This window comes from Dicentrarchus labrax, unplaced genomic scaffold, assembly GCF_905237075.1.
Source record: "Dicentrarchus labrax unplaced genomic scaffold, dlabrax2021, whole genome shotgun sequence".
Taxonomy (NCBI): domain Eukaryota; kingdom Metazoa; phylum Chordata; class Actinopteri; family Moronidae; genus Dicentrarchus; species Dicentrarchus labrax.
This window is the reverse complement of record NW_026136719.1, coordinates 25,857,414-25,871,157: the sequence shown is the minus strand read 5'-3', so window position 1 is coordinate 25,871,157 and position 13,744 is coordinate 25,857,414. Positions and strand designations below refer to the sequence as shown.

At 41.1% G+C, this 13,744-nt stretch overlaps 1 protein-coding gene and 1 long non-coding RNA gene across 2 annotated transcripts; both read right to left on the bottom strand.

Moving 5' to 3' along the window:
* Nucleotides 1-272: 272 nt before the first annotated feature.
* LOC127351576 (uncharacterized) lies at nt 273-2,977 on the bottom strand. Its single transcript, XR_007880916.1, has 3 exons — nt 2,566-2,977; nt 1,956-2,137; nt 273-813 (listed from the first exon to the last, which is right to left on the bottom strand). It is a non-coding gene; the product is annotated as an uncharacterized LOC127351576 (long non-coding RNA).
* A 2,438-nt stretch (nt 2,978-5,415) lies between these two features.
* irx3a (iroquois homeobox 3a) lies at nt 5,416-8,933 on the bottom strand. Its single transcript, XM_051379941.1, has 3 exons — nt 8,410-8,933; nt 6,737-7,781; nt 5,416-6,589 (listed from the first exon to the last, which is right to left on the bottom strand). Exons 1-3 carry the CDS (start codon nt 8,626-8,628, stop codon nt 6,534-6,536), a joined length of 1,320 nt encoding a protein of 439 aa, XP_051235901.1. The 5' UTR covers nt 8,629-8,933; the 3' UTR covers nt 5,416-6,533.
* Nucleotides 8,934-13,744: the final 4,811 nt, after the last annotated feature.

Here is a 13,744-nt window from a genome sequence, read left to right as displayed (position 1 = left end):
CCCCCACGCCTTCCTTTACATTACCATTATTAAAAAGGAGAGGACTCTCTTAATAAAGTCTATTAATCACACCAGGGGAGTCGGTTCATCGGTTCACCCTCTCACGAGGGTCTCTAATCAATCAAGCTCGCTGGTAATGTATTCATGGGAGATGTAAGAAAGGACTTGTTTGACAGTGTTCCAAGGAGGAAGAATTTATTAAGTTCCCTTCACCAGTCAGCCAGTCCTGTGGAGTCATGAATACACCCCCACCCTACCCCACCCTTGTCCTCTCCGCCTGGTACTGTGAATAAAAGGGCCTTCATAATGTATGAAGTCTGTACAAATATTGGAAACGTCCAAAATATGTCCTCTCATTAACAGTGATGAGTGAAAGCCGGAGTATTGGCATTTGTCAGATATGCTCGGAGTGTAAAGGCACTGTTGTACAAGGCCTCTGCTGTGTCGGGTGATGTAGAGACATCACTCTCTTGCTATCCTCTCAAAAGCCGGAGAAAATGTGTCTTATTAGTTCACACGAGGTGGCGAAATTCTGTGCTACACCGCTGACTAATGTACAAAGCTGAGAAAGTGCAGGGCTGATGGTTTGCTGGGCCTCTGTTAGTGACGTGTGAGTGGAGAGGGTGCGGAGAGGGGACATCAGGCTGGTAAAAGTGCGCAGCTGTTGGAAGCAGCTATGAGGCCAGGCGTTTTTTATAAACCCACCCCTGTGCTCATCTCCTTGGTAAGTGCTTTATAGGCAGATTGACATGGTAAAGAGATGAGTGGATGCAGCTTTTCCCCTGACACGTGAAGAATGTTCCTGTAATATTTCTGTAAAAAAAAAAACAAAAAAAAAAACACACACACACACACACACACACACACAAAACAATGTCCCTATAAATTTTTTTGATATTCATTTTAAAAGCATATTCAACATCAAACCACAATATTGTGTGAGTTAGAGAAGAAAAGTTAGGAGCATGCACATATTGGGGCTGAAACATGTTTAATAGAGGACGGTGCATAAAAAGACCTTATTGCCTTTGCTTTGTCCTGAGGAAGAAGTGAAAGAAGGCTATGCTTGGCTTCAAAGCTGCATTTCCATAATTGCCCTGTAACTCGGGCCTGTCTGAGGGATCTGAAGGGGGCTGAGAAAAGCACAATCTTTCAGCTGGGTGAACGGCAAAAGCCCCAACGCCTCTCCCTCTGGCCTGTCGGCCTGTCGCCCCCTTCCCCACTTGTTGCCTTTCGGATTCAGTGAAAGAATTCCTCTCTCTAACCTACATCAACAAAAGGCATGAAATCAGTGCCCTCCCTCTCTCCCACTCCGGCCCCAGAGAATGTCACTCCTTCTGGGCCTTTTGTCCTTTGCTCAGCCCAGGGAAACACAACAACCCCTCTCTCCCTGCTCCCTGGCTATTCTTTAACATGTTGTTGCTGCACTTTCACTCACATTCTCAATAATGAATGTGCCATAAAACATGCAGGGGACACAGAAGTCACATATCTTTGGCAGGGGTAAAATCAAGCTTTCCACCCTCCCTTTTTTCAGCTCTAGAGTGCGACGGCTGTAACAAGTTGCCGTGGAGTGCAGCGGCCTGTAAGCCTGTGTATGAAGGTATGTGGTGTGTGGGACATGTGTTCCCGAGAACAGATCCCCGCTCCTCCTGTGGTCAGCTACCACAGGCCGAGAGCTTGCAAAAGGGCAGCCCCTCTCTTGGCCCAGGCAAACGCTGGGTGGGGGCGCGGTTGACAGTGGCTCATAAAAGGATTAGTCCACCGCACAAAGACAGTGGGCCGCTTCTAAGCCTGACTAGGTCCACAAAGGAGATGACATTTGTCTGTCTCGGTGGCAGGAGGGGGTGTGTCAGAACCGTCCCCAGCCTGGGGGTGGGAGAAGGAGGAGGTGGCACTGGTGGTGGGGCTACAATGACAGAAGGGGTGGATGAGGTGAAAAACACAAGACTGACCCCCTTTATTTGCAGCGGCCTCCTCTTTCACAGGGCACCTCTGGCCCTCTCCAATGGGCTGCTCTAGTGTTTATTTACTCCATGGTTTCTCCCCATTCACACATGAACCTCTGATGGCTCCATTGGCCGGACCCTTTCAGCCGCCCGGTACTGCCGTCCACCTTCTCCCAGATCAATGAACGCTTCGAAAGACAGATTAGATTTCCTTTTAATGATTCCATCTTTCTCAGATTTTTCCCCTTCTAAATGGCTGTTTAACAGCACATTACTTTTTTTCACCCATGTAGCTGTATTTAGCCCTGTCTGAGAGTTGAGGGCGAAAGGGAGCAGCAGTCAACAGCACTCAGGACAACATAAGCAATTTGATTAGATGGGAAATCAGGTACAATTAATTTGCACTATGTCAAAAGCTTTCCCACACTCTAAATACCGCAGAACTATCTATTAAATCGTAAATAATAACAAGACAGTGAGTACAATTGAGAATCTGTTGCTTTGTAATGTGGGATATCTGAATCGAAAAATACATGATGTCACATTTAGATTATTTTGCAGCTGTTTCCAGCCTGTTAAGTATCCTCTTAATAGTCTTAATCTTAACTTTTCTTACCTTCTTGTGTTGAGTAGATTACCCATTGCTTTTTATGCAGTTGAGTAGTACTACAGGGCTACAGTGTGCCCGGGAGACCCTCAGCATTTAACACAGCATGGACCTCAGAAATAAGAAGAGGAGTCAATGTTGATTATTGCTCATTAGCCAGGAGAACATCCACTTAACGTGCTGGGAAACGAGTGACACACCATGCCCCACTGGAAATGGTCCCTGTGTAGCTCAGAGCAAAATGTTGGCTAATGCATTCCATTTGCTCTTTGTAACCGGGAGCAGGTTGGACACGTATGGCGACATAAGCAGGCATGATTACTTTGTTTCTACCAAGGCTTTTTAATCCCTAATTTCATGCACTGATCATGAGGAGAGGCCCTGAGCTCCAGACACAATCACTGGCCCTTCAGTAGCATTTCAGCTAAATCCTCACCATCAAGAGGTGACTGGTTCTGGGCCCCTCAGGAGCAAACAGCCTGTGAACAGTGAGGAAATAAGTATCGTTATTTATGATAAAGTTCAGTGCAGCCCGCCGTTTATTTATAGTTTTTAAAGCTGACATAAATCTTAATCTTAATCTTAACGTTCATTTATAACACATGCCATAAGTGCCGTCAAACCGGTTATTTTTACATTTCTATAAATTCACAATTACATAATTGATTGAAAGACATTAAAAAAAATAAAATAATATTACCTTGCAACATTTGATATAAACACCGTAATTTCCTTTGTATCGTATAATTATGAATCATCTATGTCAGTGTAATGCTGGTCATTACAACCTTGTGTTGTATAATGATGAATAAATCCCCTTGATTCCTTTAACAAAAGGAAGTGGACAAGAATCTACAAAAAGAAAAAAAAAAAACTATTACATCAATCGGCAGGCTGATGCCACTTATGAATATGCATATCACGGTTAGATGGGGCTCTCAACGAAGATAATTGATTAGACAGGAAGGCAACATGGTGAGAGGAGCTCCAAAAAAGGCTCCGGAGTCCGTCCCTCGGCCGAGTTGGGGTTTGTTTAAAGCATATCCTAAACCTAGAGAGGATACGACTCGAGCGAATCAGCGCTTTTCATCTGCCTTTGCTGCCCTGAACGGCAGGCATTAGGACGTTGTCCTCGCTGACCATCTGAGTCTAGTCGAGGAGTGTGTGACAGCCTGTGGGTCTCTGCTTGTGCGTTTCAAAAATATGACTGTAATCATAAATCCAAGTCTTTTAAAACTCTGAAAAGAAATAAAAATCTGAAAGTAATAAAAGAAGAGGGGTGCTTTTCGTTTAGAGATGGGTGCGTTAGGAAATCGAAGTTTGTCTCCCAAAATACATTTTTAAATGTTTTACATATTATGCCTAATATTGTTTTTTTTTTCTCTGCTGTTAAATAAGATGGATAAAAAAAAATAATGAATGAATACATTTGCATTACTAAGACTGTCATGTCTCCTATGAGTCTTTTAAAAGGCTGGAGATATTTTTTATAATCTCGGAGAAATTTGAATAATGAGAATATTGACGGCATTTTTCTTTGCTGATTTTTTCTTCTGTCTTCCCTTTTTATCTTTATTTATTTCTTAATCTTTTATTTCATTTACCTGATTTCAAAACAGGAAGTGGAGCGACTGATGCACTTTGAAGGATAACTGAGAAGTCCTGTAATCCTCAAGTTAAGCATGGCAGCCAGGAAAGATTTCTTTTAAATACTTCAGCCATTGGCGAGTATAAAAAAAAGATACATTTTATCTACTTATTATAGTTGCTTTATTGTGCCTAAATATTGATATTAAATATAAATTATGTCTATTCCCAAGGGTTTGTTGCTTGTGGCCTCCACTGAAATTGCCTCTCTACTTTTTCTTAAATGTTTCTGAACGCCTGGGCGAAAATTGAAATTTGACTTCTGTCTCTCTTTTTTTATGTGCTTGCTTTTTAAAGTATTAAAAACAAGCCTGCTGATTCAGTATGTACCGCATGTGTACATCATGAAACCACAACACTGAAGCCTGAAAACACATTTAAAAGATATGACACTGTGACAGATTTATAAGAGCAAAATATTGCTATCGAATTTTATATCACAACTGGATAAATTAGGAATGGGCCAAAAAAAAAAGAAGAAGAAGAAAAAAAAAAACCTGAGACCACATGAGCAGAATGTGTGCGGCTGTTCACCAGAACATGGCCGACTGCAAGTGACTGTAGAGGGAGCTCCAACACCAAGTTTACATAAACTTCCTCTGATAAGGGCTCACACATGCAAATGATCACATCACGGGCAAACAAAATAAATGATGTTATTATTAGTTATACAGCGACGATATATTACAATTATACCAAAGATCAGTGTTAGTGGAGGGAAATGTATGATATATGTGAAGAGCAAAAGCATTACAAATTGAGCATGATGAGATCTGGGAGTTGCAGTGCAAAGCCAAAATCCATCTCTAGGATCAGCTGGACTACTCTTTCCAAGTACCACTGATCATCTAACAGTCATTTATTACCTAAAATATCTTTATGAACCATACAATTTCAGACGAAAATTAATGAGAGAATTATTTATTTTAATGCGACCGCTACGCCTCTATAAAGGATAATCCCACAACATTAATATCCAAATGTATGCCGCAATACTGGCTAATTAGCCTTAAGTCCCTCCACTACAAAAATGTGATAAATCCCTCTCGAATATTTACTTATCACTACCACAGAGGATGAAGTCTGTGCCTCAGGCTGTCCACTAACACGCAGACACGCAAACCAAAGCAATGCAATTCAAGCTGCAATGCACAATAACAGCCACCATCAAAAACAGCTGTCAAAATAGCTTGTCCAAAAACCAACAATATCTTAAAGTTGCAGCAGTTCATTTATTAGCCAAAATATAGACTTTCTTGTACAATTTGGTTCACAAGTATGTACATATTCTTAACTTTATATACAAAACATTTGAACATCAAATCCTCACAGAACTTACAAAAAGAAAAAAAACTCACAGACTACAGGTTCATACATTATTACATTAGCAGTTTTACACAGGACATGCTTACAATGTAAGTATACAGAGATGTATTATTCTTATTTTACATTCCATATTCAAATTAAAAGAAAAAGAAAAGAGAGGATGGGTGAGAGGTTATGGAGGGAGCCGAAAGAACCACCGCTGCTTAGTTGGTTCTGAGGCCTGAAATACACAGGGGTAAAAGAAAAAAAAATTGTAGTGATCCAAAAAAACAAAACGAAAAAACAAAACAAAAAAACACTAATAATAGCCTCACGAAGAGCTAAAACACAAAGTGATATAAAAGTGACAATTGCCTTTCAAAAACGAGCCTGTAGTGAATTTGCATTGAGCTCATTTGCATGACCAAACAAGTAAGTGTAACATAGGCCTTGACGAAATAACACAAGCGCACACACAGGGATAAAACAAATCTTAGAATAAAAGCTAATTTGGGTAAATATGGCGTTTAAAAAAGAAAATGTGATATGGCATCAAAAAAAAATTCCCAGATGTCATTAACTGACAGCCTCACTTTCTTTGAACTGAAAGCTGCTTTTAAACAACTTTTTTTTCCTCTGCATCCAAGGCACTAGATCTCTCTGAAATTGTGGCAATGAAAATTAAAATGATTTAATTTAACTGCCTGTAATCGGAGCCCATCCTGGCTTTCAGTGAATTTAGTGTTGAAAAACTAGTTGGTTTTAATGGTTGTGGGATTTATGTAAACCAGTAAACCATTGAATACAAGCACGTGGGCCTTAATATCACATGGATGTAACAATACCAAATAAAGGAAGGAAAAGGGGGGGGCACAAAAATAAGAACAAGTTTTCACCCAATTCAACATTAGACTTTTTTCTTAAATGCTTTCTGACGAGGTTTTTCGTTTATCCTCTCGGACATTTTTCAAAGCAGTTACACACACACACACACACACACACACACACACACACACGCACACACATCACACACACTGTATTCTGTAAGATATAACATTGTAACACTGTTCATCTGTGTGGCCTAGAGAGAAAGAGAAAAACAATCCATGAACAGGCAAAGAAGGCGAAAGGGGGTCTAAAGTAATAGAAATGAATGACGGGCAATGGACTAGTGTCTTTGTTTTTGTAGTTATTTATACATGCGCGTCTCAGTGTCGGGGACATGTACCTGTGACTGGAGTCTCTGAACTATGACTCTTGTCCTCCGTTTGCCTGCTGCTGTAGAGGGCCAGGCCGGTGGCGGTGGCCTGGTTTGCCAGTCCCAGGTAATGATTTGAGTTCAGTAAAGCCAGCTGATGCGCCGAGAAGGCTCGGTTCGTCCAGTTCTGGATTTTCCCAACGGGACAAGAAGAGATAAGTCTGTGAGGGGCGATTATGGTCTGGGCGGCCGGCCCTGCGGAGTTGCTGCCGTTCATTTGTGGCGATTTACGGGGATTGTCAGGGGCCGTGGCTGTCTCTGCCAAAGACCAGATCTTTGGCTTTTGGGCTGGGGCAGGATTGTTTTCTGAGGGCGGCGAGCTAACGGACACTGGGTTCAGTTTGAGCTGCTCTCCGTTTGGTTGGGACGCTTTGGTGTCCAAAGAAGCGTGATGATGGTGGTGATGGTGGTGGCTGTGGAAGTGCTCTCCTCCTCTCTCCACGTCTTTGCCCTCTTTCCCCACAGCCTTTAGAAACCTCTGGTCGGGCCCTTGTAAATCCTCATAGCCGTCAGAAATCTCAGAGTCACTCCTCCCGTCTAGTTTAATATCTGAATGCAGGTCGTCCTGGTCGTCCAAGTCGTCCTTGTTCTCAATATTTTCCGTGTCGATGTTCTCCAAGTCGATCTCCTCCTCGTCCTCCCTCTTGTCTCCCTCCTCCCCCTCGTGATCGCTGGAGTAAACATTCCCCTCTTCGTCGGTGCGGTTCCGGGGGGCCCAGGTCATCTTGTTCTCCTTCTTTAGCCTCCTCCTGGCGTTGGCGAACCAGGTGGACACCTGGGTGAGGGTCATTTTGGTGATGATGGCCAGCATGATCTTTTCGCCCTTGGTGGGGTAGGGGTTCTTGCGGTGCTCACTGAGCCAGGCCTTCAGGGTGCTGGTGCTCTCCCTGGTGGCGTTTTTGGGTCTGGACGGGTCACCGAACTGATATTGGCCATATGGGTAAAAAGCAGGGTGATGGTGGGCAAACCCTGGGTGCTGGACACCGGGACTGTCTTTCAGTTCATACTGAGCACCCTGCAAAGACAAAGAATCAAAGAGTCAGAGGGATTTATTAGACTTAAAATATTAATTCCATAGGATACTTTGTCTGTAATTCTTCATCAGGATAAATATAATCATAGCTCACAGTGTGACATGTGGATTTAGGCTACAGTAAAGAAAAAACAACAGTGAGATTATTTTGAGAGTAAACAAACTAAACGGTTATGTATTTCTGCCACAACTTGAATGGTTATTTACGTACAACAAGCTTCACAACTGGATGAAAAATCAAACTATTTTTAACTGATGTAAAACAAGCACTTGAGAGAAGAATACTTGACTTTTATACACTTATTCAACACCTTTACATGCAAACCTCCCACAGCGCATTGCATCATTTCATTGAACTCTCATGCTATCAGCGTCAGGAAATTGTGTCCTAACAATAGTCCCACAGCACAGTTTGTTAATGTGTTACTTTTTAATCACTTTTAACTCATTTTAACAAAAGATTCAACCGCGAAGTTTACCGCGGCACTCTGAAACTTTAGACTTAGAAAGTGTCCAGAAACATCAACCAAAGGCCTATGTCGTTTATTTCTTTTATTTCAAAGTGTAACATAAAGTTGTAGATGAGTAAAGAGAGCGCAGAGAGACTCACCAATTGATTGAAAATTGATATATCGTTTGAGTAGGGGAGAAACGCTCCATAGCCCTGCGCTGCTGCGGCGAAAGGAGATCCATACATAGTGGAGAGGACGTTGGAGAGTGCGCCGGACGGACTCAGCTCTGTCCCGGATCGGGCATTGCTGGCGATCCCCTGGCGCTCCGGCGGGTATATCGGTCGGATGTACTGATATCCCAGCTGAGGGAAAGACATGGTGGTAGGAAAAGGGAAAAAAGTCTGCTGCAATCACACAAAGCAAGGGAATTGCCTCGATATCCACTTTTACAGTGTGAGCATGTGAGCAACAAAAGGTGCAGGCAAGGGAAGTCTATATTTCCTCGGGAACAGCCAGTGTAAACGATCCGGTTGCGCCCCTTATTTCTTCCTCTTCTTCTCCTTTCCACCCTCACTTCCCTATTGATCTGGATGGACTAAGGTCAGGTCCTTACAGATTGCTTTAGATTATTGGGACTCCCTTGCTCAGATTGACATTTCTAGTCGTTTAGAAGCCCCTCCTATTTCTCAAATCTCACCCCTCTCATATACACCAAACAGCCTCTCTCTCTCTCTCTCTCTCTCTCTCTCTCTCTCTCTCTCTCTCTCTCTCTCTCTCTCTCTCTCACTCTCACACACACCCTCCCTCCCTCCCTCTCTCCCTCTCTCTCTCTCTCTCTCTCTCTCTCTCTCTCGCTCGCTCTCCGATAAGTGCACTGACGTCGCGAGCTCTTATTTGAATGGGGATTTCAAATCTCATTTTATGGCTCGCAAATCTATTTCATTTGTTATTTGTTCGCGTCTGTCCTACCACCATTTTTTGTGTTAATTCACACTTTTGGCCATCTGCGCAACAGTAAGCATTTCGGTGTCAGTGACTGATGAACTTTTTTTTTTTTTCTTTCTTTTTGGCTGCAGTTTGATTTTAATACTCAAATACAGGAGAAACTTATTTTATCCAAGCAGACTCGCCTACAAGAGAAAATCGGTTAAAAAAGTAAAATCGGGAAGTAAAGGTTAAGTTAAAGATCATATAAAGTCAGTTTTTCTTCTTGTTTTATCAATGGAAAAGAGTTTACACACACCTTTTCGAATGGACATATATCTATATATATTTTTTTAAAAATCTTAATTGCCAGTATCAGACACAGGTAGGCTGTATCACATGCAGGACACCGGAACATAATCAATAATGAATGTGTTTGTAAGTAAGGACTGTGGTCATGCCTTGTAATGACCCCGGATCACAGGTTATACACACGTTTTTATTTATCGCTACATCACTGGGCGCAAGCTGTGTTTTCTTACACCGGTTCTGAGGTGTTATGGGCTCTTGGTGGCAGGCGAATCGGAGTCATTTCATTCTTTAATTTGAGACATCAAACGGGTCGCATGTACCCACTTGACATCAAAGAGACAGCTGATGATAGGCGCATTACACTGTTAATGAAGACTAAGTGTAAAGTACCAGCAATGATAAGTAATAAACACTTTAGTGGATTGGGCTGGGGAGATGTTTATTCTCGGAAACAACATTCTGCTTTCAATAAACAAGAGGAAAAAGAAAAAGGAAAAAAAAGCTATAGACTATATATATATATAAAACAATACATCTAGATGATTATTATTAACAACAACTATTATATTACTATTAATAAGAAAGCAACAACAAGAAAACAGTTTAAAAAAATAATTTAGTGATTTAAAAAAAAAAAAGGTTCTTAATCCACTAAAAAACAAAACGATCATCCGGACAGTCTGCACCTTCAGAAATCTATTTAATAATTTTGATGCAACCTGATGTTTCTTGTAAATAATAGGGATTAAAAACAAAACAAGGAAGTCAGAATTGAAATTCCATGAATCAATACATAAAAGTGTGTACGGGACAACCTTAATCGCATTTCAACCCGATTTTGTACCAGCATCTGTTTTGTTAATCGTTTACAAAACAACTGCAGAGGCTGAATTATTATTTCACGCACTATTTGAATATGGTAAAAGTCTTAATGTATTATTGACAGCGAGATGAAATCCCATCAATCTCAGTTAAGTTTTGATAATGCGATCCGGGTTTCCAAGAACTCTGAACTTGTATAAACCTTTAATCTTCTTTTGAAGCAGATAGTTATCATTGTCTGGGAGGGATAATAGCAGCTATAATTTCTTATATAGAGCTACCCATAAGGATACGCCTTGTTTCTGTAAAACTCTGTCCTGAATCTGTGTGTGTTCCTCTCCGACATCCACCCCAACCCGGATTATGGGGTTATTAATTACAGCGGCTTGCTGGTGCCATCCGACCGGAATGGTAATCACTACATAGCAGTCAATAGCACGCTCACACTTAACACACACACACACACACACACAAATGCGCGCGCGCGCGCGCGCACACACACACACACACACACACACACACACACACACACACACACACACTCATAAGATCGACCTGCAAATTGAGAGGGTCCAGACAGTGAAGTGAAGGGTGGTTAAAGATAAGTGGATGGTATTTGACATTTCGATACACAGCAGCATAATAAGTGTAAAGAAGAAAGAGACGTTTAAGAAGGAAAAAACAAACATCACATTGCAAAGAGCTGAGAGAGAAGAGAGAAATAGTGTGTGTGTGTCTGTGTGTGTGTGTGTGTGTGTGTGTGTGAGAGAGAGAGAGAGAGAGAGAGAGAGAGAAGAGAGAGAGAGAAAGAGAGAGAGAGAGATAGAGAGACAACGTGGCTGGGCCGTAGTAAACGTTAGAAGTGAGAGTATAAATCTGAGAGTCCAGCGAGGTGTCTGACTGCTGGTGTCCGCTAAGCAGCGCTCCGAGTCCGGATGGACACGTGTCTCATCCCCGGGACCGTGTCGCCCCCCCCACCACCACCGACCCCCCACTCCACCCACGGCAAGGTCTGTGTCTGATTTATTGCCTCCAATCAAACGCACCACGCACTAACTTAACACTTTCACACCGACCCGGGAAACTGGCGTAGCCATAAAAGCATTAAGACGCCGCTCCCCTCTCTCCTAAAGAGAGTCTCAGTAAACAGTAAACTAACCTCTGCTTGACTTCCGTACACACACGCACACAAACACACACACACACACACACACACACACACACACACACGCCGGAATAGGCCAAAATTAAACACAGTAAACACCAAGAGAACTTCAGACGCAAATCAATTATTTTGGCATTATATTGACTTGCCACAAATCCTACTTATTATTATTATCATTATTATTATTATTATTATTATTATTATTATTATTATTATTATTATTACCTACTTTAAATTAGTTTTCTTAATTCTTGTGGAAGAGTGCTGCAAGGGAGCGCGCTGGAGCCAATTTAATTTGTAGGTGCTGTAAAAAGAGGGCAATCATACACGAGTGACTTGAGGGCTGTTTTGTAGAGAGCTCTTTGACGGTAATTATGCAGATGACACAATTTCACATTCTCATAAGCAAACATACACGGCCTATCGCTCAACAGTAGTTCCTTATGCAATACACAGGGCACCAGCGACACGTCGCAAATGATGAACCGAGGCTCTGCAAAACAGGCGAGATCAAAGGCTTCAAACAGAGGCACTTCAAATTACACATTTGGATATTTTCCATAACGCCCGGTGACAGAAAAAAAATAACCTAACACATCTCTTATCACACATGGAATCAATTTTAAGGGAGCCCTTGCTGATCAACATCGGTTAATTACGGTGACGAATGAGGATTTAAAAAGAAAACACAATTAATGACCCATAGATGCTTGTGGTAGCTTGTGTGTGTGTGTGTGTGTGTGTGTGTGTGAGAGAGAGAGAGAGAGAGAGAGAGAGAGAGAGAGAGACACAGATTCAAGCTTTCTTGACTTCCTTGGCAAACCAGCTCTCATTTTGTTGAACAGTTCTTGAAAGGGGGACCTTTACCAAAATGCTTGCAGATTTTGTTGCTCATCAGAATTTCACATCTTCAGTTTCATGAGCAGAAACTGCTGCTGCAAATCTAATAGAGTGGAGTGGAGTGATTTACAGCTTTTCAATATGATCAAGAAAATCTACAGGTCAGCTGAAGCCAAATATATAAGCTACAATATATTTGACATGTGTCAGAATGATGAAATTAAATACCAGAGCATATAGGAAAAAGTCTCAGTGTAATTCATAAAAGTGACTATAATCCTATCGTATTACAAAGCAATTATTCTTTGCTGTTGGGAATAAAAATAGCTGTTGTTGTTAATCAGAAATGTTCCTCAGTGGGTTCAAACTTAAATCTGTGGGTAACCTAAAAAACTAGCTGTGCAACACATTCAATCTCCAAATATGCTCTTTCAAACTCATGTCCCATTAGGGTGAAATAAAGGTCCAATAAATCTTGCAGTGTTTAAAGAACAGTGAAGCTTAATCCAATAAATGAATTAGTTTCTAAAATTAATTGTTCTTAGCAGCAGAAGCAAGTGTACTTTGAAAATGCATTTAAAGTTTAATTTTTTCACTGTTAGGATAATTTAAATAGTATAATTTTAATTACATTACACCAACCAATCATGCATATTAAATAGATAGCCTAACTTTGATTTGCATTAGTGGCAAAGTAAAGCATTTTGGAACCGTTCCTCCTGCTCACACCATTTGGAAACAAATTAATAGTCAATGGACTGCAACTTATTAAACTGGGTTATGACAGCGGATCAAAGCATGAATTAAAGCACTACCTTGCAAATGTTTTACATTAACTTGTTAACTTCAGGTTGTAGGCTACTACTAAATTTAAACAGTCAGTCATTCAGGCTGAGCACATGGATTGAGTTGGAGATCCATTTTAGATTTAGGCCTCAAACAGGGCTTAACCAAGCAGCCAGAAGCTTATAAGTTTTGTACAATGTACAATGTGCATATATTACATTAAATACTGTATCTATAGGCCTACATACGATGGCGACAATTATATGACCAACTTAGATTATAGACTGACTATACAGTGTGTGCTCAAAAATACTGTATCCATAGTAGCTTTACAGGTCCTTAATATCTGTCTATAATGTTCACTAATGAATGTCTGCCCCATCATTCCAATAAATTGTAATATTGTCATAGAGACACTGTGTGCGTCTTTTACTCAATAGTGTGGTTATGGCATTCATTTTACTCTTAATTTCCCACCTACAATATTCCTTTAATGTCTTTGTAGAATATTATAGTTCAGATTTACCGATGATACTCACATATGCCTCAAATATATTACTGGGATACCAGTTCACTTTGCACTGGGGAGTAGTGATTAAAAAACCCACACAAAGAATAAATCTGGTTCTATATTCTTGTTTGTT

Excerpts from the sequence above, each read along its gene's own strand:
- irx3a (XM_051379941.1), bottom strand. The coding sequence starts at position 8,628 with ATGTCTTTCCCTCAGCTGGGATATCAGTACATCCGACCGATATACCCG. Across the intron at positions 7,782-8,409 it reads TATCAATTTTCAATCAATTG|GGTGCTCAGTATGAACTGAA; the intron begins GTGAGTCTCTCT and ends TTGTCTTTGCAG. Across the intron at positions 6,590-6,736 it reads TTCAGAGACTCCAGTCACAG|GCCACACAGATGAACAGTGT; the intron begins GTACATGTCCCC and ends CTTTCTCTCTAG.